The sequence below is a fragment of the Mastigoproctus giganteus genome, chromosome 5, assembly GCF_048544385.1.
Source record: "Mastigoproctus giganteus isolate SK-2022 chromosome 5, ASM4854438v1, whole genome shotgun sequence".
Classification (NCBI taxonomy): Eukaryota; Metazoa; Arthropoda; class Arachnida; order Uropygi; family Thelyphonidae; genus Mastigoproctus; species Mastigoproctus giganteus.
This window is the reverse complement of record NC_143579.1, coordinates 123,028,401-123,052,403: the sequence shown is the minus strand read 5'-3', so window position 1 is coordinate 123,052,403 and position 24,003 is coordinate 123,028,401. Positions and strand designations below refer to the sequence as shown.

Sequence of the window (24,003 nt, the reverse complement as noted above, 5' to 3'; positions counted from 1 at the left end):
ACATTTTTGGAGCATTAGATATATTATAACTTTTGTTATTTTCCTTTTTTCTGCTTATTTTTCTTCAACTGTTATATATTACCTCTATATACAGGATGTCTCAAAATATTGGTACAAACATTTAGGAGAGGTAGGTAACATCTAAAGGAATGTGAATCGCATAGGAACCCATAACTGGAAACGTCGCCGTAAGTAGGTAGACGGCGCTGTTCATCAGTTCGCGAGAGGGAAAATTTCTGGTTTACTCATTGAAGCAGTAGTCGCCACACGAAGAGCATGCATCGATATACAAATTGCGAGCTGGCAGACATGCACCTAGTGTACGGATTAGCAGAGGGCAATGGACAAGCCACTCAAAGAATTTATGGAGAATGCTCCCTAGACAGACATGTACCGGACCACCATTTGTTTGCGCATATGCATCAAAATTTGTGCAATTTTGGGTCATTTAGAGGTAACAGGAGTAGTGCGGGTAGACCACATTCAACGCGAACTTCCGCCATGGAAGAAAGTGTGTTGAATGCCGTCCAGAATAATCCTACAACCAGCACACGTTGTTGTTATTTGGTTTTTAGGAGCATTAGCAACTAAGGCCATATTGCTCCGGGAATATGCGGCAGTCATTCCCTGACCTTTCCGCATCCTCCGTATTTGGTGGTGATGGGCTCGAACCCTGGTCTAATCAAGAAGCATGTGCTATGCACTGCTGCTCCTTCCCACCTGGCTACGGAAGCATCCCCAGCACACATGCCGTTGCCTCTGCCTTAGGAGTGTATCGTTGCAGTGTACAGCATATCTGGCATGACGATTCCTTCCACACCCCTTTCATCTCCAAAGGGTTCAGTTACTGCTCCCCCAAGATCATCCTGCACGTGTGGCTGTTGCGCAGTAGTTTCTCCAAGAAAGTGTTCAAGACTTGAATTTTCCAGCCTATGTTTTGGTCACAGATGAGGCTTATTTCACTCGGGAAGGCTTATTCAATCAGCACAATGCTCATGCGTGGGCTCACGACAACCCACACGGTGGGTGCCCCCATGTGGCAAAACATTGCTTTGCAATAAATGTGTGGGCAGGTATGGTCGGTGACTGCTTAGTCGGCCCATACTTGTTACCATCCAGCATGAACTCCACTAAATATCGGATCTTTCTTGAACAAGTTCTACCAGGGTTACTTGATGATGTTCCAGCAAATGTGAGACGCAACATTTGGTTTCAACATGATGGGGCACCTGCCCATTATGGAAGGTGTGTTCGTGACCATTTTGAACAGGCGTTTTGGGCGTCGATGGATTGGCCGTGGTGGACCCGTTGCCTGGCCCCCACGCTCACCTGATTTATCGAGCCTTGATTTCTTTCTGTGGGGGCCCTCAAATCTATCGTGTATGAATCGCCTGTGGAGACTGAAATGGATCTCGTGGTGAGACTCATCTGCACTGCTGCTACTGTCAAAGAAACTCCAGGTGTGTTCGACGTGTCCGCCAATCCATGCTGCATCGGTGTCACGCATGCATCGCGTCTCATGGTGTAACTTTCGAGCATCTGTTGTAACATCATAAAATGCATCCATCTCGTACTCCATTGTTAATATTATGTCAAATAAATGTTTGCCACTAATTACTGTCTTGTGTCATTTCTGCTTCTTGTTCCTCTGCTACTACTTTCCCGTGACGTTTCCTGTTATGGGTTCTTATGCGATTCACATTCCTTTAGATGTTACCTACGTCCCCTAAATGAACGTTTGTACCAATATTTTTGAGACACCCTGTGTATATATATGACATTAAATATAAATCAAAATAATGCCAGTAGCATGGCAAAACTGTTGAGCAAAAAAATAATAAATTAAACATAATTAATGAACAGGGAGGGAGAAGAAAAGGTAAGACTAAAAATTGTAGTAGAAAATCTCCAAATAAATTTAGAAAATTCAATTCAAAATAATAAATAAGTTTTAAAATTTGGAGCCAATTACATAAGAATTTAGCGATTCTTATGTAATGGAAAAAATGGGGGGGGTGCCGCTAAATTCCTATGTAATTGGCTGTAAATTTATTTGGAGATTTTCTGCTACAATTTTTAGTCTTACTTTTTCTTTTCCCTCCCTGTTCGTTAATTATTATGTTTAATTTATTATTTTTCGCTCAACAGTTTTGCCATGCTACTGGCATTAATCTTGATTTATAATTAATGTCAATTATACATTGGGCATCATGTGGAGGAATGTGCATTTTGCTGCCTCTAATGATAGCTTCGTATTATATATATATATATATAAAATACGAAATGAGGTGCCTATGTAGCCAGGTGGGAAGGAGCAGCAGTGCATAGCACACGCTTCTTGATTAGACCCGGGTTCGAGCCCGTCACCACCAAATACGGAGGATGTGGAAAGGTCAAGGAATGACCACCGCATATCCAGAGCAATATAGTCTTAGTTGCTAATGCTCCTAAAAACCAAATAACACGAAATGCACTTTCACCACCATCTTGAAATGAAACACCTGCAATATGTCAATAGCCAAAAAACACAGTAATACAGTTGTTTACTTTCCACTCCTCTATGCTACTGAAATATGGGCATCAGCTGCCCCACCACAATAAAACCACTTTTTGCCACAGCATTCTGGCTCCTCAGGTTGGCTACCAACGAGTACAAGCTTCCTCCCCACCAGAGAACATGTTGCCAAATCACTTAATATCCAGGGGTTTCCCTGGATATTTCCCTGCTCAAATAGGCATCCTCTTTCTAGGACATGCTGCTGGAAAGTCAAGCAAGCAGCCACTCAAATCAACTACCCTCAGTCTGTTCTTGATACAACTGCTTACATCACTCTGATAGATTTCTGGCATATCAGACTTTCACAAGTTGAAACCCTTAATGAAGATCTAAACAAGTTTGTGAGTGATCATGCTTATAGACAGGCAGTGCTTAGTAGATCTTTTACTAAGCTGGTATTGGATCTTCTAAGTACCTCATATAATTACTGTTAATAACCCCTATCTCTTTCATTAATTCACTATTATGTTATGCTACTTTATTATACATTACACTGTAATGTCCTTCACACCTCTATTTTATTTAAGTGATTGCCATTTAATATTTAAACGTTAACCTTCTTTCCACCTGACATGGTATACCAGCAGTGGAAAATTCTCCTATGTAGATGGGTGATAAATATAAAACTGGCTTGTGCTTAAACAGAAGAGCCTTGAAATCAAACTTCTGGCAAAGTCTGCAGCAATTCACTGAATAAACTTTGCCATTATTTAAGTTTAGTAGATCCATCAGCTGACTTGAGAGGACTAAGTGCATTGCCAGTTAACACAATTTAGTTTTGTGGTTGAACACGTTCCAGATATTGACTGGAACTTGTGAGTGTCACTCACACACTAGCAAGACTTCTGTGGATTTATTGGATGATTGTTTTCTGCAGCAGCATGTTCAAGAGGCAACCAGAGGGAGTAATACTCTTGATCTGATAATCAGCAATGATTATTCATGCATTAAAAATTTGCAGATAAAGGAACCACTGGTTGACAGTGGTCACAATGTACTGATGTGGGATTTACTTAAAGATGTAACTACCATTAAGAGTAAAGGGAAGTAAAGGGAAAGTTTATGCTTTTGTAAAGGTGACTACAGGGGTCTCAGACAGTTTTTAAATTCTGTACAGTGGGATCAACTGATGATGTTAACAAAGTTGAATTTTAAATGGAAAGCATTCAGGGACTTAATCTGGAAGGCTACTAGGCTATTCATTCCAACTAAGAAATACTGTTCAAGGTTTAGACCTAAATGGATGTCGGATGAATTAATGAGGCTTTTAGCAGAGAAGAAAAATGTATGGGATGCATATAAATGATCAGGCAACACAGAAGCCTATGGCACATATAAAATATGTCTGTAATCAAGTCACAAAGGAGGTAAGGCAGGTGAAGGCAGATTATGAGAAATCTTTGGCAAAGGATGCAAAGAAAAAGAGCAAGGAGTTCTTTATTTATGTGAACTCTAGAAGGAAAAGGATGAATCAGATTGGACCACTTAACATTGATTGGTTGACTATAATGATCATGCTTAGGTAGCTGATAAACCAAATGAGTATTTTGCATCTACATTCACAAATGAGGAGTTATAGTAGTAGTAGTGGCACATGATGCAAGAAAGCAAGTGTAGGAGCTTATGCAGCATCAGCCAAAAAAAAAAAAAAAAAAAACACACCATTCCCTCCAAATGTCTGTCCAGTTCCTCCTTAAATTTATTTAATCTATCAACTTCCACAACGACAGATGGAAGTTTGTTCCAGCAATTAACCACCCGCTGGCTAAAGGCAAATTTCCGCACATCTATTCTACATCTGTCCTTTCTTAATTTGAACTTATGTCCCCGTAGGTTGGTAATCTGAACAAGTGGAAGGATCCCATCAGAATTCAGCGTGCTCAACCCATTCAAGGCCTTATAGACCTCAATCAGATCACCACGCAGGTGCCTAGTCTCCAGCCACTGCAATTTGCAGAACTTAAGCCTCTCTTCGTAAGAGAATCCCTTCATTCCCCTCACCAATCGTATTGCTCTTCTCTGTACACGCTCAAGCAAATCTACATCCTTCCTAAAATGAGGCCTCCAGACCTGTACGCAGTACTCAAGGCGTGGCCTGACCATTGCCTTATACAGAGGGACAATCACCTCCTTTTCCCTGCTAGCAAAATTCCTATATATCATTGACAAAACCCCATGACCCGCCCTAGCAACCTGTCTGCACTGCTCAGAAAACTTCATATCTGACTGCACAATTACTCCCAGGTCTTTTTCATTTTCTACCACCTTAAGTGTAGTACCACACAGTTGGTACGTTTCTCTGGGGTTACTTCTACCCATATGCAGTACTTTGCATTTGTCAAGGTTGAACTTCAGTTGCCACTTCTTAGCCCATCTGCCCAAATTATCTAGATCCTGTTGCAGTAGCACACTGCCATTACTGTCATTAACAACCCTGCCAACCTTTGTGTCATCTGCAAACTTCGACATTAAGCCTGATATACCTTCATCAATATCATTGATAAATACACAAAACAACAGTGGACCCAACACCGAACCTTGTGGGACTCCACTAATAACATTAGTCCACGAAGAGCAGCACCCATTGATTACCACCCTCTGTCTTCTCCCACTTAACCATCCTTTTATGCATTGTAGCAACTTACCCTTAATACCATTCTACTCCAATTTGTACAGTAGTCTTCCATGCGCAACAGTGTCAAAAGCTTTCCTGAAATCCAAGTATATGATATCAAAATTATTTTTTGCATCCAGTTCCTTTGTGACCACATCATAATAACCAATCAAATTTGTCAGACAAGACTTTCCCTTAACAAACCCATGCTGTGTTTGAATTATTGCTGCAGTCTTGTCTAGATGATCCTGCAATGCATCTTTAACCAGCGACTCCATTATTTTACCCGGAACAGAAGTTAAACTAACTGGTCTGTAATTACTCGTGTCACCCTTCGATCCACCTTTGTGAATTGGGGACACATTTGCACATCTCCAGTCTGCGGGAACCTCCCCTGAGTCCAAGGATGCTCTCATAATTATGGCTAAGGGTTTGCTTAGTTGCTTTGCCGCCTCCTTTAAAATAACTGGATAGATCCCATCCACCCCAGGTGCCTTTCTTATGTTTAACTTCAACAATTTCTCCTCCACTTTGCTCTCAGTTATTACAAAATCATTAAGCACACTGCTACAATTTGATAACCTTCCATTTTCAAATAGTAATAATTCCTCACGTGTGAATGTAGATGCAAAATACTCATTCAGTTTGTTTGCTATCTGAGCAGGATCATCAACAGTCGAACCATCGATGTCAAGTGGACCAATCATATTCATCCCCTTCCTTTTAGAGTTTATATAAGTAAAGAAATCCTTGCTGTTTTTCTTAGCATCTTTTGCCAAAGATTTCTCGTAATCCGCCTTCGCCTGCCGAACCTCCTTTGTGACCTGATTACAGACTAGCTTATATCTGCCACAGGCTTCTGCGTCACCTGATAATTTATATGCATCCCATGCATTTTTCTTCTCTGTCACAAGTCTCATTAGTTCATTTGATAACCATTTAGGCCTAAACCTTGAACGATATTTCTTAATCGGTATATAAAGTCTAGTAGCTTCCACGATTAATTCTTTGAATGCTTCTCACTTAGAATTTACTGTTTGTAACATCGTCAGTTGATCCCACTGTACAGAATTTAAAAATTGTCTGAGACCACTGTACTCCCCTTTACGGAAGTAAAAACCCCTTTCCTTTACCCCTGATGGTGGTTACCTCTTTGAGTAAATCCCACTTCAGCACACTGTGATCACTGCCACCTAGTGGTTCCTTTATCTGCAAATTCTTAATACACGAATGATCACTGCTGATAACCAGATCAAGAGTGTTACTTTCTCTGGTTGCCTCTCGAACATGCTGCTGCAGAAAACAATCATCCAATAAATCCACAAAAGTCTGACTAGTGTGTGAGTGACCAACCCACAAGTTCCAGTCAATATCTGGGAAGTTAAAATCCCCCATTATAAGACATTCTAATTTACTGGCCCACTCTATTTCTCTATACAATTGTTCATTGTACTCATTCAAGTCATTAGGCCTATAACACACTCCTACTCTTATTTTTCCTTTCGCAGTGCTTATCTCACACCAAACTGACTCAACAGAGCACTGTTCATCTATATTAACTGGGTGCACTTCCTTTGATTTTATGTTTTTCTTAATTAACAGCATAACATCCCCTCCCTTTCTGTCCTGTCTATCCTTTCTGTACACATTGTACTCCCCAAATTCCAGTTCTGCATTCCTTATATCTTTGTGACAGCACGTCTCTGCTATCCCAACAATATCCGCCTTTGATGTCTTGACCAACACTTCAAATTCATCAAATTTATTTACTATACTTCTAGCATTGGTATACATGCAAGCATACATGCTCCTATGCCTATTCCTTGTTACCCTAACACATCCCATATACCCAACTATTCCATGATGACTGCCATCCGTCCCTGAAACCCCCAACACCCCTCGCTCCAGGTTGCTTCTTATTCTAATAGAAGTTGTGCAAGAATCACCTTCACCTCTGCCTGCGGTTAATGTTAAACTATTAGTCTTTGTATCCCCCCAAACTAGCAGTTTTCCGACCCACCGAACACTGCCTCGATAGCATCAGCAAATATTCTTGCACCCTTTCTATTTAAGTGTATCCCATCCCTGTAGAAGCAATCTCTCCTGTTAACAAGTACAGTCCAGGCTGAAAAAAATTCTACCCCTTGAGCCTTGCACAATCTTTCCAGGGCCGAATTGATCGAGAAGGCTCTCATCATGTACTCCCTCCTATCGTGTCTGGGCAGAATTGCAAGAGTTATTCAAGGACAGGAATTCCAGAAGTTTATCAAACCCTAACAGGGAGCTAAGTGATTTTGTAATAACTGAGAGCAAAGTGGAGGAGAAATTGTTGAAGTTAAATATAAGGAAGCACCTGGGGTGGATGGGATCTACCCAGTTATATTAAAGGAGGCAGCAAAGGAAGTAATCAAACCCATAGCCATAATTATGAGAGCTTCCTTGGACTCAGGGGATGTCCCCATGGAATGGAAGTGTGCAAATGTATCACCAATTCACAAAAGGTGACACAAGTAACTATAGACCTGTTAGTTTCATTTGTGTTCCGGATAAAATAATGGAGTCACTAGTTAAAGAAGCATTGCAGGATCACCTAGACAAGACTGCTGATGGGATTCCAATTTGATTGGATACTATGATGTGGTCACAAAAGAACTGGATGCAAAAAAAATAACTTTGATATCATATACAGTAGATTCCGGTTATTTGGGCTACCGATTAATCAGGGCAGCCGTTTATTTGGGGCAAATCTTAAAAAACAGAAACCAATCAAGAAAATAGCCAGGGTTTACTTCACTCAATTGGGACAGCATGCCATTTAATCGGGGCAGGAGACAGCAGCATTGGAGATTACCCTACGATTGTCGCCGACTGGTACCAAGTAGTTCGGTCGAAATTCTGGAGGTCACAACCATAAAACAAAAACAATTAGCAGTCACCTGTTTATTGGACTTTTCAGTTAGTGAAATCAATCATAAACGGACAGTAAACTCGATCTTACTGAATTTGCGATAATACCGACAGCTGGAATTCTGAGTTATTATGGTGAAATGTGTTTACACTTTCATGAAATCTTCAATCATATAAAAAAATTAATTTTCAGATCTCTTCATTCCTGTTTTTAAAGTTTTTTTACTCCGTTCTCTCTTGTGCATATCGTGTTACTTGCAATTTGTGTGTGCTGTGTTCTTTGTTATTGATTGCTTATCTTTTTACTGTTTTAAATTTTAACCCCCACCCACAAATGTCAGTGAACAGAAATGTCAACTAGTTCATATGTACTTATTACAGTATGTATTCCGATTATGACGTATATTCTTCCGGTTTTCACGTATCATTTAAATTTTTAATTGGTAAGGTAATAAAGGATAAATTTGTGCTTAATATATCTTTGCTTTTATAGCCTGTGGATAATATTCCTCCTATTTTCGCTAATTAGAATCGTTGTTTAATAGAATTAAAATTCAATTCACAAACATGATCATGACCGTCGCTTACTGCACATCGTGTAATGAACAGTACTTTACTCTGCTACCTATCAAATCACGTTACGATGGTGACTCCATTGTGATTTGATTGTACAGTGAACCAATTGTAAAGTGGGGGGGGGGGGGGACGTTGTATTTTTAACTATTTACATGAAACTTCAGATAATTGGGGCAACCGATTAATTGGGCCAAAATACACTAGTCCCGATGTGTCCCAAATAACCGGAATGGACTGTACTTGGATTTCAGGAAAGGGATGGTTGAGTGGGAGATGACAGACTGGTAATCAATGGACACTGCTGTTCATGGACAAACGTTATTAGTGGAGTTTCTCAGGGTTTGGTGCTGGGCTTCATCAATATCATTGATATCCATCAATGATATTGATGAAGGTATATCAGGTTTAATGTCCAAGTTTTCAGATGATACAAAGATTGGCAGGGTTGTTAATGGAAGTAAAGACAGTATGCTACTCCAACTGTATCTAGATAAGTTGGGCAAATGGGCTAAGTGGTAATTGAAGTTTAACATTGACAAATGCAAAGTATTGCATATAGTTAGCAATAATCGAAGAGAAATGTACCAACTGTGTGGTACTACACTCAGGGAAGTGGAAAGTGAAAAAGACCTGAGAGTAATTGTGCAGTCAAATATGAAGTTCACTGAGCAGTGCAGACAGGCTGCCAGGGCAAGTCATGGCATCTTGTCAATGATATATAGGAATTTTGCTAGCAGGAACAGGAAGATGATTATCCCATTGTACAAGGCAATGGTCAGGCCACACCTTGAGTATTGTGTACAGGTCTGGAGGCTTCATTTTAGAAAGGATGTAGAGTTGCTAGAACAAGTACAAAGAAGGGCAACAAGATTTGTGAGGGGAACAAAGAGATGCTCTTGCCAAGAAAGGCTTTAGTTCTGGAGACTAGGCACCTGCGAGGTGATATGATTGAGGTGTATAAGGCCTTGAATGGGCTTGAGCAAGCTGAATGCTGATGGGATTCTTCCTCTTGCTCAGATTAAGAACCTGAGGGGGCATAGATTCAAACCGAAGAAAGACAGTTGTAGAATAGATGTGCAGAAATTTGCCTTTAGCCAGCATGTAGTTGATTGGTAGAACACACTTCCATCTTTTGTTGTGGAAATTGATAGTCTAAATACATTTAAGGCTGAGCTGGACAGGCATTTGGAAAGAATGGAGAGGTGAAATGGGAGTTTTTTTTTTTTTTTTTTCCCGGCTGATGTTGCATAAGCTTGTTTTCTTGCATTGTATGCCTCTACTAATGGTAATCTTTTTTCCTGTTTTCTGTAGCCATTTTGTGCTCAGACAAGGGTTCCACAACAGCTCATATGTGAATGTCCATATTTCTGACACTTAAAACTCTGGACTGGATTCAGTATGCACAGCCTTACTGTGCACTGAATATAACTGGCTGTGATGGAGTTCGATTTTGAAGAGTTAAAGTTAAGGATGACATTTCTTGTTGGAAATGAATTTTCATGATGAGTTTTATGTGGTGTTACAGTGATTGATATTCCTCCAATAGCAGTTGCTTTTGGAGGAATATAAATTTTATGGAACCCATTTCGTTTACATTGTAAATATCCTTGGCTGTGTAGTTTTTCAGCAGTGAAGGCAAGGTTAAGTTATCCAATCTGGCATTGTGTCATTAAAAGATCTCCCACAATTCATCACAAATGTTCTTAAAAGTTATATTATTCTTCTCCTTGAGCCATTCCAGCCATCCTTGAATAGAACTGAACTCAATTATCAGCTCTGCAGCTAATATATCTGCCTTTTGCATCAAAGTAGGGCCAGATGATACAATGCTTGTTTGAACCAAATGAACAGTGTGAGATCTAAACCTTCGTACTTTGTGCTACAGTTTGCGAAATGCTTTCGTTGTAGTTCCAATTTGTTTATCAAAACATGGAATTTATTTTTTAACATTTTTTTTTTTTTAATCTTTTTTTTTCTTTCTTTATCAATAAAATTGAATTGGGAATATTGCTTGCAGATGGCTGTATTTCGGATAGAAGTGGCAGAACTGCTTGTAAGGTGCTGTATTTTCATTTTCAGCAGTAGCACATTTACAGATTTTACTGGCCATTTTTAACATGGGTTTTTAAGGTGAATAAAAAAAAATTGCAACTGTAACTCTATCACAGAATAAATTGATTGATAAACAACAGCTCCATGCAGGGCAATGTTTTCATTTAAAAATCCATAGTGAACTATTGAATTTTTGCATAGGTGGGATAAATTTTGCATAGAGATATATATATATGCTTGAGATTTTCCGTAGTGGTGGGGTTGAAAGGAGCGTTTGAAAAATCACTTAAAATGGCATTTCATTTTACCCAATACATTTTGTACATATTTATTTTTACTAGGACTAAATTTTTATACAAACCACTTCATGTTAAGTGAATAAATATTCATTGAAAATTATAGGATCCAATATGGGTTTGTTATTAAAGTGGTTGTTGTTGGGTTTTTAGGAGCATTAGCAACTAAGGCCATATTGCTCCGGGATTTGCGGTGGTTATTCCCTGACCTTTCCGCATCTTCCGTATTTGGTGGTGACGGGCTCGAACCCTGGTCTAATCAAGGAGCGTGTGCTACGCACTGCTGCTCCTTCCGACCTGGCTACAGAGGTGCCTCTTATTAAAGTGGGTTCCACTATACGGTATATCAGTGTTCTCCCCAGGACCTATCAAATGGGCGCACCGCCTGGTGAATTTAACTGACCACCCACCTAAAATTAAAGCGATTTTTGCGGTACCATATAGTACTACACAGTACTGCTCACTGATCTCGATCAATATTAATTCGAACATACTATGCAATCGAGGTCAATGGGATAGGAACATATAATGTTAAATTAAGCAATTAATTTTTGCTCTGGATCGCTTAAGTCACATTTATAAATAACAGAAAATTTTATAATATTGTGAAGTATTACACTTTCCCACCCGGCTACTTCATAATTTCCACCTGACTGGCAAAACTTTTTGGGGAGAACACTGTATATAATAAAATACAGATGGTAATAAATGCAGGGAATATAAATGGTTGTTATTACAAGGGGTGTTCAATAAATTATCTACATATGGAAAAACATACAGGAGAGCCACGAAATGAAACAATGAAAATGCTAAGCTTCCTGTGACTTTCTTGTCTCTCTGTTGGCTAAGCACAATTTAAAAAAATTTAAAAGCTATGATATAGAAAAACTATCGAAAGTTATGATTTTCAGGTCTTTGTCTTAGCAGGTACTTTGTGGTTCGGGGTGTAGTACAGGGACAGAGCCTCTCAGTCAATCCCAATGCAAGGTTTATAGGTTACTGAAATGTTAAGTCCTTTCACTTATGTACTGTGATCTTATGGTTCCTGACATGACATCTTAAATTCTGCTTTAGAAATTACATTTGGCTTGCATTTTTTATTTTATAATGTGCTTAGCTGGCAGAAGAGGTGTCAGAAAGCTATGGTATGGTTTTCATTGTTTCCAAAACTCCTTTCAAAAGCAGGAATGTAGCATACAATAAATGTTAATGATAATATTTTGAAGACTAAATGCACAAGGCATAATATGTTATGGGTTAAATTAACTATATAATTAATGCTCCTCTACTAGAGAAGCTTTATTTATTTGAAGTAGTGCAATACCTGGTATCTCATGTGAAGGTAGCCACAATATGAGTTAAATCAAACGATGCCATTACACTACTTATGTAGTTAAATTTATGGGTAAACTATGGTGTATGTACACCAGTATTATATAATAAACGTTAACATACCACAAGATTTCAGCATTAAGGCTAACTGACATTGCTTCCTTCTTTTGAGCTATGTAATTCATGTTTAAAAGAATATTATGGGAGTCAAGCAGTTTAATTACCACAAATTAGGAAGTTGCACTTAGTTTGACTAATTAAATTAATACAGTTAACTATAACTTAACATACTATAAAAATGCACTGTCATCTGAACACACTGACCAGATCATAATTCCCTTCAAACCTGAACGTCTTCAACGACAAGCCATTCAGTACTTGTCTGTACTTGTTAACAGGAGAGACTGCTTCTACAGAGATGGGATACATTTAAATAGAAAGAGTGCAAGAATATTTGCTGATGCTATCGAGGCAGTGTTAGATGTGTCGGAAAACTGATAGCTTGGGGGGATACAAGGACTAATAGATTAACAGTAGCCACTGGCAGAGGTGAAAGTGATTCTTGCACTGCTTCTATTGGAATGAGCAGCGGCTTGGAAAACAAGGTGCAGGATATTTCAGCTGGGAGTCATTGCGGTAGAAGTAAACACATGGGTTGTGTTAGGGTAGCTAAGAATAGGAACAGGTGCATGTAAACTTGCGTGTACACAAATGCTAGGAGTTTGGTAAATAAATTTGATGAATTTGAGGTATTGCTCAAAGCATCAAAGGCGGATATTGTTGGGATATCAGAGACGTGGTGTCACACAGATATAAGGAATGCAGAACTTGAAATTGGGGAGTACAACTTCTACAGAAAGGATAGGAAGGGAGGAGGGGTTATGCTATTAGTTAAGAAACACACAAAATCCAAGTGAAGCCAGTCGACATTGCTGGACAGTGCAGTGTCGAGTCAGTTTGGTGTGACATAAGCATTGGGAGATCAAATTTGAGGGTAGGAGTGTGCTATAGGCCTAATGACTGTGATGATTATAATAAGAAACTGTACAGGGAAATAGAGTGGGCCAGTAAATCAGAAAGTCTTATAATGGGAGATTTTAATTTCCCAGATATTGACTGGAATTTGTGGATTGGTCACTCACACACTAGCAAGACTTTTGTGGATTTATTGGATGATTGTTTTCTACATCAGCATGTTCGGGAGGAAACTAGAGGGAGTAATACTCTTGATTTGATTATCAGTAGTGATTCTTCATGTATTAAGAATCTGCAGATAAAGGAACCACTAGGTGGCAGTGATCACAGTGTGCTGAAGTGGGATTTACTCAAAGAGGTAACTACCATCAGGGGTAAAGGGAAGGGTTATTGCTTTCGTAAAGGCGACTACGATGGTCTGAGACAGTATTTAAATTCTGTACAGTGGGACCAACTGATCATGTTACCAAAAGCAAATTCAAAATGGGAAGCATTCAAAGAATTTATCTTGGAAGCTACTAGGCTTTACATACCAACTAAGAAATATTGTTCAAGGTGAACTAGTGAGACATATGGCTATTGTTATTGTTATTTGGTTTTTTAGGAGCATTAGCAGCTAAGGCCATATTGCTCCGGGGATATGCGGTGGTCATTCTCTGACCTTTCCGCATCCTCCATATTTGGTGGTGACGGGCTCGAACCCCGGTCTAATCAAGAAGCGTGTGCTGAGACATATGGCAGAGAAGAAAAATGCATGGGATACATATAAATTAATGGGTGACATGGAAGCCTATGATAGATATAAGCTGGTCTGTAACCAAGTCACAAAGGAGATTAGGCAGGTAAAGGCAGATTATGAGAAATCCTTGGCAAAGGATGCAAAGAAAAACAGAAAAGAGTTCTTTACCTATGTAAACTGTATAAGGAAAGGGATTAATCAGATTGGTCCACTGGATATTGATGGTTCAACAGTTGATGATCCTGCTCAGGTGGCTAACAAACTAAATGAGTATTTTGCATCTACATTCACACATGAGGAGTTATTCAGGAAGGGGAATGCCAGAGGTGAAGAAAACTCTGGCAGTGAGCTAGATGATTTTGTAATAACTGAGAGGAAAGTGGAGGACAATTTGTTGAGGATAAACATAAAAAAGGCACCCGGGGTGGATGGGATCTATCCAGTTATATTAAAGGAGGCAGCAAAGGAAGTAAGCAAACCCTTAGCCATAATTATGAGAGCTTCTTTGGACTCAGGGGAGGTACCCATTACTGGAGATGTGCAAATGTGACTCCAATTCACAAAGGAGGATCGAAGGCTGACACAAGTAATTATAGACCTGTGAGTTTAACTTCTGTTCCAGGAAAATTAATGGAGGCACTGGTTAAAGAAGCACTGCAGGATCATCTAGACAAGACTTCAGTTATAGCTCGGACACAGCATGGTTTTGTTAAGGGAAAGTCTTGCCTGACCAATTTGATTGGATACTATGATGCAGTCACAATAGAACTGGATGCAGGGAATATCTTTGATATTATATACTTGGATCTTAGAAAGGCTTTTGATACTGTTATACATGGAAGACTGCTGCACAAATTGGAGCAGTGTAGCATTGGAGGCAAATTGCTGCTATGGATAAAGGGATGGTTGAGGGGGATAAGAGAGAGTGGTGATCAATGGACACTGCTTATCGCGGACTAATGTTATTAGTGGAGTCCCTCAGGGGTTCAGTGTCGGGTCCATTGTTTTCTGTATTCATAAATGATATTGACGATGGTATATCAAGCTTAGTGTCCAAGTTTGCAGATGATACAAAGGTTGGCAGGGTTGTTAAGGACACTACTGACAGTATGCTGCTGCAACAGGATCTGGAAAGGTTTAGCAGATGGGCTGAGAGGTGGCAAATGAAGTTTTACATTGACAAATGTAAATGTACTACATATGGGAAACAGTAACGTATCACCTCTGTGGTACTACACTGACAGTGGTAGAGAATAAGAAAGACCTGGGGGTAGTTGTGCAGGCAGATATGAAGTTTTCTGAGAAGTGCAGACGGGCTGCAAGAGTAGCTCATGGTGTCTTGTCAATGATATACAGGAATTTTTTTAGCATGGATAAGGAGGTGATTATTCCCTTGTATAAGGCAATGGTCAGGCCACACCTTGTGTACTGTATACAGGTCTGGATTCCTCATTTCAAGAAGGATGTAGAGCTGCTAGAATGAGTACAGAGAACAGCAAAAAGATTAGTGAATGGAACAAAGGGTTGCTCTTAAGAAGAAAGGCTTAAGTTTTGAAAATTACAGTGTCTGGAGACTAGGCACCTGCAAGGTGATCTGATAGAGGTGTATAAAGCCTTGAATGGTTTGAGCATGCTCAATGCTGATGGGATTCTTTCTCTTGCTCAGAATAATCACCTGAGAGGGCATAAATTCAAATTGAGAAAAGACTGATGTAGGATAGATGTGCATAAATTTGTCTTTAGCCAGAGGGTAGTTGGTTGGTGGAACAGACTTCCATCCCTTGTTGTGGAAGTTGATAGCCTAAATAAATTTAAGGCTATTTTGAACAAATGGAGGGGTGAAATGGGAGTGGCTTTTTTTTTTTTTTTGGCTGATGCTGCATAAGCTTGCTTTCTTGCATGATATGCCTCCACTAATGCTAATTAAATTAATACAGTTAACTGTAAAATAACATACCATAAAAATGCACTGTCATCTGAACACACTGACCAGATGATAATTCCCTTCGAGCCTGAACATCTTCAACGACAAGCCATTCAGTGGTATTAAGACTCTCTCGCATGTTATCCATAAACCTAGCACTAATAAATAAATAAATATACTTATATCACTTTTTTATTTTTTATATTATATTTACATGATATAAATATATATTATATTTATATAATATATAAAAATAAAATATATTTTAGCAGTTTTTTTCTCTCCCTCTATCTGTATTACCTCAATCTTAAATATATATTTATTTATTTATTCAAAAATTGAAACAAACACTGAAATTTAAATGCTTTTATTATCTAAATGACATAAATCAGATCTGAAATAAAACAGTCTAAGTTGGAATCTTAACTTATTGCTAAATGAAAATGCAAATCACTTTTTTATTGATTTTGTTTTACTTTGAAATATTGGACTAATAAAAATGGATGTATTTTTTTAACTGCTGCATTTTTGCTAGTGTTATCATCAGAACATGGTCTTCTGATAATATAAACATTAGAGATTGTTGTTGTTTAAGAGCTGCTTAGGCCATAATGCACCTAGCCTAAGTAGGAGAGTTTCATATATCAGTTTTTTTTTTTTTTTTTTTTTTTTTTAACTTTTCTTGATGTGGTTTAGAAGAAGGCCAAGATTCTGCTTTATAATGATGTAGCTTCTCCATAAATGGTATACTATTAATTTTATATGTTTTGGAAGTATTCAGTTAACTTAAGGAAAAAGAAAACGTCAGGAATATTTTGGCTGGTCATCTAAAATTGTCTTAAGCATTAGGTTGTTTTGCATATTCATTATTCTTATTCTTCCTATTCTTAGCTATTATATTCTTAGTTCCTATTCTTAGCTACCCTAACACAACCCATGTGTTTACTTGTACTGCAATGACTCCCAGCAGTCTCTGAAATACCCTGCATCTTGTTTTCCAGTCTGCTGCTCATTCCAATAGAAGCAGTGCAAGAATCACTTTCACCTCTGCCAGTGGCTACTGTTAATCTATTAGTCCTTGTGTCCTCCCCAAGCTAGCAGTTTTCCAACCCACCTAACACTACCTCGATAGCATCAGCAAATATTCTTGCTCCCTTTCTATTTAAGTGTATCCCATTCCTGTAGAAGCAGTCTCTCCTGTTAACAAGTACAGACCAGGCTGAAAAAAATTCTACCCCTTGAGCTTTGCACAATCTTTCCAGGGCCGATTTGATCGACATTGTTAACGACATTAAAAACAGTATGCTACTCCAACTGGATCTAGATAAGTTGGCAAACGGGCTGAAAAGTGGCAAGTGAAGTTTACATTCACAAATGCAAAGTACTGCATATGGGTAGCAATAACCAAAGAGAAACATACCAACTGTGTGGTACTACACTCAGGGAAGTGGAAAGTGAAAAAGACCTGGGGGTAATTGTGCAGTCAAATATGAAGTTTGCTGAGCAGGGTAGGTCATGGAGTCTTGTCAATGATATATAGGAATTTTGCTAGTAGAGACAGGGAGGTGATTATCCCATTATACAAGGCAATGGTCAGGCCACACCTAGAGTACTGTGTACAGGTCTGGAGGCCTCATTTAGGAAGGATGTAGAGTTGCTAGAATGATTACAAAGAAGGGCAACAAGATTAGTGAGGGGAACAAAGGGGTGCCCTTACCAAGAAAGGCTTAAGTTCTGCAAATTGCAGCACCTGGAGAGTAGACACCTGCGAGGTGATCTGACTGAGGTGTATAAAGCCTTTAACGGGTTGAGCAAGCTGAATGCTGATGGGATTCTTCCTCTTGCTCAGATTAAGAACGTGAGGGGGGCACAGATTCAAATTGAGGAAAGACAGTTTTAAAAACACATACACACAGTTGTAGAATAGATATGCAGAAATTTGCCTTTAGCCAGCAGGTAGTTGATGGGTGGAACAGAATTCCATCTTTTGTTGTGGAAGTTGATAGCCTAAATAATAAAAAGATAAGCAATCAATAACAAAGAACACGGCACACACACAAATTGCAAGTAACACGATATGCGCAAGTGAGAATGGACTAACAATTTATGAAGCTTTAAAAATAGGAATGGAGAGAAGATTCTAAAAATAAATTTTTTTATATCATTGAAGATTCCATGGAAGTGTAAACACATTTCACCATAATAACCCACAATTCCAACTGTTGGTATTATTGCAAATTCAATAAGATCAAGTTTACTATCCGTTTATGATAGATTTCACTAACAGAAAAGCACAATAAACAGGTGACTGATAATTGTTTTTATTGTTTTATGGTTGTGGCCTCCAGAAATCCGACCAAACCATGTGGTACGGTCGGAGACAATCATAGGGTAATCTCCAGTGCCGCGGTCTTCTGCCCCAATTAAACAGCACGCTTTACCAATTAAGCGAAGTAAACCCTGGCTATTTTCTCGATTGGGTTCTGTTTTTTAGATTTTCACCAAATAAATGGCTGCCCCGATTAACCAGCGGCCCAAATAACCAGAATCCACTGTGTGTGTGTGTGTGTGTGTGTGTGTGTGTGTGTGTGTATTATATATATGAATAATGTGTGGTTTGTAACATAAAGTGTCTATGAAAATGGAAATTACACAAAGTGCCTGAACTAAGAGAAGCTTAAGGGATAGTAGAAACTGGAAGTGAAGTAGTGGCGAAAAAGTGAAAGAATTTCACTTTTTCGCCACTACTTTTAGCCAGGAATTCCTGGCTATGTATCATATTTTCATTTACTGTATTCAGATTTTGCATATTTGCCCTCCCTTGGTTCAACCTCTTGCTAAAATTGCCCTTCCATATCTGAATACAGTGTTATTTATTTGTATAAAATTATTTTTGTATATGGTTTGCTTCCTCATTCCCAGTTCATTTTTGTACTAGGTTTTTCAAATTCTTTCACTTTTTCACAATTACACTTCCAGTTTCTCCTATCCCTTAAACTTCTCTTAGTTCTGCCACCTTGTGGACTTTTAATTTCCATTTTCACAGACACTATTTATTCTACAAACCACACATTATTTATATCCTTTTGCTTCCTCTACTGCTGCACTGCACGTTTTGGAGCATTAGATATATTATGACTTTGTTATTTCCTTTTTTTCTGCTTATTTTGCTTCAACTGTTATATATTACTACTATATACAGGGTGTCTGAAAAATATTGGTACAAACATTTAGGAGAGGTAGGTAACATCTAAAGGAATGTGAATCGCATAGGAACCCATAACTGGAAACGTTGCTGTAAGTAGGTAGACAGTGCTGTTCATCAGTTCGCGAGAGGGAAAATTTCTGGTTTACTCATTGAAGCAGTAGTCGCCGCACGAAGAGCATGCATCGATATACGAATTGTGAGCTGGCAGACATGCACCTAATGTATGGATTAGCAGAGAGCAATGGACAAGCCGCTCAAAGAATTTATGGAGAACGCTCCCTAGACAGACATGTACCGGACCACCATTTGTTTGCGCGTATGCATCAAAATTTGTGCAATTTTGGGTCATTTAGAGGTAACAGGAGTAGTGTGGGTAGACCACGTTCAATGCGAACTTCCGCCATGTTAGAAAGTGTGTTGAATGCCGTCCAGAATAATCCTACTACCAGCACATGTTGTTGTTATTTGGTTTTTAGGAGCACTGTGGATTGAAAGAACATTATTATACTGCTTATCTGGTACAACCCCACAGCATCCAAATTGTAAAAGTAATCACACTGCTTACTCAAAAGACTGTGAAACATGGAAAAGGAAGAAAAAAAATCCAGAAATATAAAACTCACATATTTGGAAGAAAAAAAGTTCCCATTATATACTATCACACACTCGTATGTAGCAGCACTTCAACAACCAAAACAACAAAAAAAAGTTTCAATCCATGAGGTGTTCATGGGAACTGAAATTTCAGTTCTCACGAACACCTCAATAGCTGACTGGGGTTGCTCAATCTTTCTTATTCAACACAACCACCTATGTTGCCAATCAAGTAAAGCTAACAATATTGCAATCACTGTCACATAAATACAGCCTAACTCTGCCTTAGAACACAAAATGCAAAGACTAAGAAACAAAAACTACAAGGCAGTCACACCGTTATCATATGAATGTTGATATAAACTCAGTCCATCCTGTATTTTCCAAAAAAGGGGGAAGTCAAAGACTGATCTATAGAAACAGACCACTTCTCAGAAGCAAACAAACAAATTTTAAACTCAAGTAATGCATATACTTATTCAATGGAATTGGAGAAGTTTTATTATTATTAGCCCTATTGTGCAAGAAAGCCTGAGGCTTATGCTGCACCAGCCAAAAAAAATTTGAGTTACACTGTGTGTGTGTGTGTGTGTGTGTGTTAGAGAGAGAGAAGTAGAAGGAAATCACCAAGAAAGAGAAGAATGATGATATCCAGTGCAGGACCCTGGGTGTGCCAAGCCCATACTCACCAGATGTGAGCCCCTGGGGTTTCCAAAGTAACAGGTGAGATGACATTTGCGATCTTATTAACCCATATGCTCTTTCTGCTGTCTTCAAGAAATGAATTTATTTAACTTCAAAGGTAAATTCCACAGTGAAAGGCTAAAATGTACAAAGGCAAGATGAAATCTCTTCTAATGGCACTCATAGAGGAGTAGCCATTTTGGTTGATTCTAGGGTTCCCCAGAAACATATTCCTCTACAGACACAGTATCACTATACCTTCCTCTGAATCAACCATTATTTGTATGAGGGGTCCTGAAGATCTAGTGATACAACTACTGCCTTCTTTCTGCATTGGAATGCCCACCATTCCATACAGGATCCTATCATACAGATGCAAGAGGTTTCATGATAGAAAACCTGCTAGATGCACACATCCATCAGCTACCATCTCCTTTCTGCATTTTGGATGACATAAATGTCTACCATTCCATATGGGATCCCATCATACAGGTGCAAGAGGTTTTATAATAGAAAATCTGCTCGATCCTCAGCACAACTTTGTTAAAATTACACCAGACAGTTACAATCTATCTAAATGCAGATGACCTTGTGATATCACTCACAGAAATATATATATATATATATATAAATGACAGCTGTGAGAAGCAATAGAAATATGACCCAAGAACAATGGTTATCAAAAAGGAAAACAAATGCAATTCAATTAATTTTCTACATTTTCTGTAGAAAATGCACAATCCATTCAACTTGATCAGATTAGTAAACCATCTCTCTCTCTCTCTCTCTCTCTCTCTCTCTCTCTCTCTCTCTCTCTCTCTCTCTCTCTCTCACAAATAATGATCATTTCCTTGCTCAAATATCTCTTCTGCACAGTTTGCCATGTTTAAAATCATGGTCAGTCAGTCACTCACTCCTATCAATGATGAAGTGGATTATAGTTAATATTTCACGTAGTGACCTAACTAATTAGATCACTATGTCAAAATGTATAACAATAAAAATGTGTAAAAAAGGTATAAAAGATAAATTTTAAATGAGTGAAAAGGTTTAATGATTTTAATAACTAAAAGCAGCAAAATATAAAACACATTTGTGTCTAAAATGTGGACACTCGTATAAAATATGCTGCATGGTTAAAAAGGTGTCACATACCTCACACATAGACAAGTCATCTCCCTCAGCAGGAATGGATGTGTAAGATGACTGTGTCCTATGTGAAGGCAAGCAAGAACAACTTTTGCTGTGCAGTTCTTGTGCCAAGTAGACTGCCACTGTTTGATTAGGGACCTTATCTGATAAAGCTTCTTTGTGACCTACCCATGCCAAGATTGTTGCTGGGAGAGTAATCTATTGTGTGTTACTTGCCTGTAGTCTGTATAGGGGACTAACAGGTTATGGTTGTTTTTGGGTTTTGGTGACCTGGCTGCAGCAAGCCAGTTCATTACCCTTGATCCCAAGGCTTGGGATCCAGCAGAAATGGATGAATGAATATTCAAAAAAGAGAATATAACATCTACTGAACTTGGTTCAGGAATGGATAAGGATATCTCATCCCTGATAAAGTCTATATAGGGGATTTATAATTAAAGAGTCTGTATATACCATACACCTTTGGTAATTGAGGGTTTTAATGTGGTGGCCCAAGGCCAATTCTGTAGCATGCTATTCTTTCAAATACATGCTGCATTCGTTGGGAATCTTCTCAGATAGTGTTATCTCAGAAGAAGGCAGTAGACCTGATAGATGAGTTTGACATCGAGCCATCAGTGAAAACAGGCAAGAAGTCAGAGTATTCAACACGATGTGCAGTTGGTAGACAGAATTTGGAATGATGACTTTTCCCCAGTTTTTAATAGAGAAATGGCATGATGATATTCAAGCATGCCAGGGTGGAAGTGACGGTCATGATGGCTCAGCCACATTGCTTATGCGAGTGCTCAATTCTCTTAGTATATCTTGGATACAAATACCAAAAGGGATGGTTGGCAGTCTTGCAGTTGTTATAGAGGTTTTCCTAATGTGGCTCAAAAACTGATGCCAATGTGGGGTAGTTTGGCAGGGATTTTAGTTTAAAGATGTACTCTAATGACAACTACTTTTGTCAAAGAAATAAGATTGGTTTGGTTACTTCAATATGTAAACTCTGGGCAGGAGATGTTTGTAACACTAACAATGTGAATGAACTGATGGTGGACTGAGTCAAGCCATCAGAGTACTCTGTTTCTAGTCAGGTGCATACACCTGGGACCCATAATCTAATTTAGAACACACAAGTGCACGATAAATAATATGCATGATCAACACCCCACTTGTTAGAGGACAGAACCTGCAACATGCACAGGCCCTTTGTGCACTTTCTGAAGTTGATGGAGATGTTAGTTAAAAATGTCAACCTTTTATTAAATATAAGCCCCTAGGAATTTTGTTTCAGATGCTACTGGAATAATCTTTTGTCAGAGCTTTAGTTCCAGTTCAGGGTGAAGTCTCGCTTCCAACAAAAATGGACACAAATATTAGTCACTGCTTTATACAACAATCCTCGTGGTGCATGACTGCAAAAAATATGCTAATGTCATCAACGAAGAGGATGCTTTATGGATCAATTATGGAAAGTAACTGAAAGTTAATTCAATCTTGAATCTTCATCCCTCCTCTTAGCAAAATGAGAGAGAGAGAGAGAAGATCCTACACAAACTTGGAATGACTGATTTGAGGAAGTTTTTAATAAAAATGGCAGTGTGTTCCCTAAGAATAAGGTTGTAATATCTTTTAAAATTCTGAATCTCCAAGCTGTACCATACCCTTTTTCTGTATCAAAGAAAACAAACACCTGATGCTTATGTTTCAGGAAAGCATCATGAATAGATGTTTTTATTCGGATGCTTTCACTACTCCTAACAGTCTCCTCTATACTCCATCACTTAAATTACCTCCACTTTGCATGGTTTTCGGTGTTTGTAGACGAACAGCTGTCTTTAATTCAGTTTTTTTTAAGCTGATTTCAGAAATATTAATTTTTTTATGTGAAAACATCTATGGTGGCACTAGAGTAAAATCAATTGGTAACAAAATTTCTTTATGGAAATGATGCAATTTACTTCACATCCTATTAGGTGGCTGTTAGATTAAATGAGGTCACTTCCTAAATGGCATTAACGATGCTAACTCAGTCACTAACATTGATTTGGCAGTTGACTGAGAGTAAGTTCTTTTAGCCTTACGGCAGGCTGTATACTGTTATGCCTATGTTTAAATACACTTTCAGTACCTATATAGTACATATTATACTCTTCTATAGTAATTATATTACAGACTGATGTAATGTTCAATCTACTATTGATGGCATTAATCTGATCTGACATAACTTTTACATTTATCCCAATTTTTCATAATATATATATAGAGAGAGAGAAAATCAGTTTCTTTATTACAGAGGTAGATGACTTTGTACAGACAAAGGCATCCCTCCCCCCACTCAAGCAGTAAAACCCTAACTCCTTTGCATTTTTGGCCTTAACAATACTAACAATACAATTCAGTAA

The 24,003-nt window shown here is 38.5% G+C and overlaps 1 protein-coding gene across 1 annotated transcript in view; it reads right to left on the bottom strand.

Moving 5' to 3' along the window:
• Positions 1–24,003, bottom strand: part of LOC150085675 (uncharacterized) — a 252,562-nt gene that overhangs the window by 27,485 nt on the left and 201,074 nt on the right. Inside the window, exon 8 of the mRNA XM_090374182.1 lies at positions 16,006–16,130. Coding sequence (XP_090230308.1) covers positions 16,006–16,130 — 125 coding nt within the window. The remainder of the gene's footprint in view (positions 1–16,005; positions 16,131–24,003) is intronic.